The sequence below is a fragment of the Acyrthosiphon pisum genome, chromosome A2 (genome assembly GCF_005508785.2).
Source record: "Acyrthosiphon pisum isolate AL4f chromosome A2, pea_aphid_22Mar2018_4r6ur, whole genome shotgun sequence".
Taxonomy (NCBI): domain Eukaryota; kingdom Metazoa; phylum Arthropoda; class Insecta; order Hemiptera; family Aphididae; genus Acyrthosiphon; species Acyrthosiphon pisum.
The window spans coordinates 29159095-29164407 of record NC_042495.1 but is presented as its reverse complement, the minus strand read 5'-3'; the positions used below and the strand labels follow the sequence as shown (position 1 = coordinate 29164407).

General features: G+C 27.6%; 1 protein-coding gene across 1 annotated transcript; it reads left to right on the top strand.

Annotated features, from left to right (window-relative positions):
• The first annotated feature begins 1804 nt into the window (after window positions 1–1804).
• On the top strand, window positions 1805–5313 carry LOC100162385 (ring canal kelch homolog). The gene is made up of 9 exons (XM_029490724.1): window positions 1805–2116; window positions 2176–2404; window positions 2477–2652; window positions 2725–2821; window positions 2956–3112; window positions 3927–4042; window positions 4107–4412; window positions 4501–4649; window positions 5257–5313. Exons 1-8 carry the CDS (start codon window positions 2007–2009, stop codon window positions 4630–4632), a joined length of 1323 nt encoding a protein of 440 aa, XP_029346584.1. The 5' UTR covers window positions 1805–2006; the 3' UTR covers window positions 4633–4649; window positions 5257–5313.

Genomic DNA, 5313 nt, shown 5'->3' with positions numbered 1-5313 from the left:
TAATTGGTTGCCATGGTAATATGGATACACACACACACATACATTCATTTTTATATATATAGAAGAAGATATGGTTATTGGTATTTCTCACATCAAAACAAAAGTGCCACACCAAATAATTTTTCTTTGTATTCTTCTTAGGTCAAATATTACATTGAATTATTTTTTTGCTTTAAAACTATAAGATGTGTTTATATTATTGTAACATTCGCGAGAAACAATTATTTATATATCCGTTCTAAGCGCGAAGCTCTGAACGAAATTTTTATTATTATAGTTGTTAGCAAAGCCTCAAATTGGCAATTGCCTATGCTAATTGTGTGTAATATAATATTTGTGAAACAACTATTTTCAGGTACTTATATTATTATTATTATAAGGTTAAGCATTGTCTAAGCTTAAGGGACATCGGTTTTAGTATTTTTTTCTTTTAGTTCACATTGAATTATAATAATGTCTTTAAAATTAAAATTGTTGTTATTGTGCGAACCCATAACAAAATCAATAGCTAGTTTATAAATATTATTAATAGATTTATTATAATTAAAATGATTTTCTATTATTTCTTGTTTAAAATTATTTTCAATGTCTACAGTGGCCACAGGGTTTTCATTTTCTCTATTACTGGTAGACTGTTCCAATAAGCATTGAGCAATTAATGAGGGATTAGTACTAAAAATTTTATTTTGTTTTTCATGCTTTACATGTCTTTTAAATTTTGCTAATGATGAAAAATTATGTGAACAAGGACTTTCACAGCATTCATAAGTACTATAAGAAGTTAATGTATGAAACACTTTAAAATGTAGGTACAACAAGAGAGGAGAGATTTTGGACATTAATTTTACAAATAAAACAAATTATATTCCTTGTAGATAAATATATTATATTTAGTATTTAATATTAAACTTGTATATATACCTTATAATTAGTTTTAAAAGATTGTATTGTGGTATGAAATTGTTTTACTATGTTATTATTTTAATTTGTAAAAAAAATTTAGATAATGAAAAAATTAGTTTTGTGTTTTTAATTTTATAATATAATTTAGACTATTATATTATATATTGAATGTAAACTAAATAAAACAAAATAAAAAAAACATTCTTACAAATTATGTAACTATAACCTGTTTCTAAAAATAAAATAAGGTATTTACCTAATGACTAGTAAGTTGAATCGTTGAAATAATGTATGTTTTATTTTAATTTTAAAACAAATGATTGCCAGTTAAAAAAAACAGCTTGAGCCCTCAAAGATGCGAATTTGCGAGCTGTGAGCGTTGTGACAGATGACAGTGACAAAATATTTTTAATAGGTATTCAGTAATAATAAAATATTACTAATAATTTTCTTTGTGCTTATTAAAGAAAATTTAAAAATGGGAAAATCGTATTAAATTCATTGAAATCCAAGTATAAGACTATTACTTTAGGTATATGTGTTAATATGATTCGTACATTTAGATGGATGTTTCCTAATTTTTCTGAACGGTTACTATTCAAAAACTGGAAAACACGGTATCCCACTCTGTATTATACACAATATAATCACAGTAGCGGGAACCGGCTTTTAAAATACGCAAAATTTTGGACAACGTTCTAAGATTTATAGTATAAAATATTATGTCAGTTTAACAAACGGTTTATTCGTTAAATAATCATTTTAATCAAATTACTGAAAACAAAATTATCATTTTAATTAATCAGATTTATAAAATCAACAAAACGTATATTTGTCTATTTATTAATTCAATAAATTTCTATTAACAAAATATTTTTTTTTATTGCCTTGACAATTTATTTTTCTTATTAATAAAAGCGTTTTATTGATGATTTATAAACATAATTTATTAAAATTGATCCTTATTTTTGGTTGAGTGCGGTACACGCGGCTGTGCCACACTAACAATTCGTATTAATAATTTGAATTTACTTCAAAATCAATTTTAGGATAACATTTTAGACCTAGATCTTCAAAGTACTGGACATATTATACTATTAGCAATGCAAAATACAAAGCAACTTCCGGAACTCAGTCGATGTGAACCAGCTAACTACAAGTATAAGAAATCGTCGAATGTGGAGATTTATGATGTGCTACAATCCTTGAGGAAGTATGTAGTAAGTAGTTTTGAGTGCTAGATAAATATTAGTAACACGTTTTTGTTTTTAGAGATGAGATTCTTTGTGATATTAAACTAAAAACAGACGATGGTGGAGTTATATTCGGCCATAAAGTGGTGCTAGCATCGGCTTGTCCATATTTTCTTGCAATGTTCACACATTTTTCAGAAAAAAATCAAGATCAAGTTACTATCAGTCAGTTGGACTCCAGTGCCTTACAGCTCTTAATAGACTTTATTTATTCTGGAGAAATCTTGATCACTGAAAATAATGTACAAGTAATAATAGTTAATGCTTTATTTAATAATAGCTCAAAAGATAATTTAAATTGTTTTTGTTTATTTTTCAAGGATTTGCTACCAGCATCAAATCTTTTACGATTACAAGAAGTCAAAAACGCATGTTGTGACTTTCTACATTCTCAACTATGTCCTACAAATGTTATTGGGATAAATGCGTTAGCTGATTTATATGGCTGTATACAATTGTCAAAAAGTTCAGAATTATATTTTCATCAACACTATTCGTATGAAATATCATTTATTATTATGATTCTATAAGGAAATTTTGTTTATTATTGTTAAAATATGATTCTTAGAGACGTGGTAAAAGAAGAAGAGTTCTTATCCTTGTCTTCGGAACAAATTATCAAGTTGATCGCTAGTGAGGAACTTACAGTTCCATCTGAAGAAAAAGTAAGCAATGTAAAATTAATGATTGTTAGATTTTAGTACCTATGGACCATTATGATTTATGGGTGGATAATTTAAGTAATCTACTTACATTAATATAGTAGGTGTAATTAATTTAAGTAAATTGATTGTTGTAGATATTTGAAAGTGTTATTCGGTGGGTAAAATATGATTTGGCTTCCAGAAAACAAATTTTGCCCAAATTAATGGACCATGTTCGTTTACCATTAACATCGAAAGATTACTTATCAAAAAAAGTTGTTGACGAACCTCTTCTTAATAATTGTTTTAAATGTAAGTTTACTAACTCTAAATTACTTTTTACGGATTAATTTATATATAAAAATGGAGCCAAAAATGTATAACAATTCATCAATTTTGAGAATGGCCGGACTGATTTTCTGACTCAATTTTTTTTAAGATGTTCGATTTTCACGAAAGAAAATTTTAGGAAAAGTAGGAAATCCGGATGTAAAAATACAACAGTGGTGCAACAGTGTATTATACATTAGTTGCTATTGGTAATCGGGCATGGTTCTTGATTTGTATTATTTTTTTTGTCTAGTATGGAACTTTATTATATAAAGAGGAGTTGTTAGTTACCGTTGTTGAAAGTAATCTCTGAAACTACTGAACCGTTTTCGATAATTTTTTTACAAAACCTTCGAATTAGTAGGGACGACCTACGAAAAGAATGTTTTACTCATAGCCAAATGTATTTTATAATTGTTTCAAATATATGGCAATAGCATTGCCGGGTCAGCCATCTTATACCATTATGAAAATCCCGTGTCACAATGTTTGTCCGACAAACAAAACGACAAACTTGGTATAAAATTGCTACTCTAGATTGAAATCATACACTTACGTACAAACAGCACGGGTCCGTGATCTACCGCAGGTAGATTGCCTACCTGATAATATACTAGGTACTGCGAAGCAGAATTTTTACTCCGGGCATCGAAAAAGTTAAAATACGTTTTGAAAGCCATCCACCAAATATTAAATAACGAATTGAACAACGTTTGGGTCTATGGGGTTGGTACATTTAACGAGCAACGAAGTGCACGGGGTCAGCTAGTATTTTATATATTTTTAATTTTTTCAGGTAAAGATTACGTATTTGAAGCATTACGTTTTCATTTACTTAAGTCAGACAAACTTAACACCATTCCACATAGCATACGGACAAAACCTAGGCAGGGTAGTAGTGGTTCAGATAAAGTATGATTCCGTTATATTTTATTTATTTTTTCAAATATATTTATTGAATTAATAATTATAACAGGTAATTTTAGTGGTTGGTGGATTAGGAATTGGGAGCCATATATTAGATAGTACAGAATGGTATAACCCTAAAATCAACCAATGGCAGCCTGGACCAAAAATGATTACACCAAGTTTGTGGGGTGGTCTAGCTGTAGTAAATGATAATTTTGTGTTACATATGGGTGGTAGAATTTCCAAATCAACTTTAAAATCAGTTGATGGGATAGATTTATCTTCAGAATTACCTCATTGGAGACCAACCACCAAAATGTTAGTTAAACGACGACGTTTTGGAGTTGCTGTGATAAATTATTATATATATGCCGTAAGTTATATTGAAATAATACGTATTATGTTATTAGGAATTTCTGTTATAAAGTAGGTATACAATATATCTTGTATTTAAATTCAAGGTTGGCGGCTCTGATGGCAAAAATGTTTTAAATAATTCAGAAGTTTTTGACTGCAGAACTCGAGAATGGCATATGATATCTATTTTTATAATATGTCTACTAGACGATATGGTCATGGGCTTGGAGTACTGAATAATCTTTTATATGCGGTAACATTTTTATTACTTCATGATTTTAAATCTGTTATAGGTACATTTGTTAGAATTATTGTAATTGGAAAAAATAACGTCCCCAGAGGAAAATCATGAAATATATCCCCAAAATAAAATATTTTTATAACTTAAAATTTAAAATTAACTTTTAAGTAATATACTAATTCAAATATTTGTTTAAATGCCAGCTTAGTCCAATGATTTAATAATTACATGGGAAACTGACTTTTTTCATTGACTGACAAACTGTAATATATATTTTAACATTATTAAAACTGTGTTTCTTTTTTTTCAGTTTTATGTATAGCCTACAAATATTCTTGTTAAAAAATAATCTTAATTATATAATTAGTTTAGTATATTGTTTATGTTTGAAAATATTTCTACAAACTATGTAAAAGTAAAATGTATGTCTTGTTTTTAAATTGCTTATAATTGTATATTGAATTTGATATAATATAATAACTATTAATAAATATTGAGTTCATAAATATGTATTCAATCACTGTAATTGAAAAATGCTTTATTGTAATCCGTAGATTTTACAATTAAGGGTTTTTTGATCATCAAGATGTTTTAATTGAATTGTGTATTCTATTTATAGGTAGGAGGATTTTCTTCAAATACATTAAAATCCGTCGAATGTTACCATCCCAGTCTT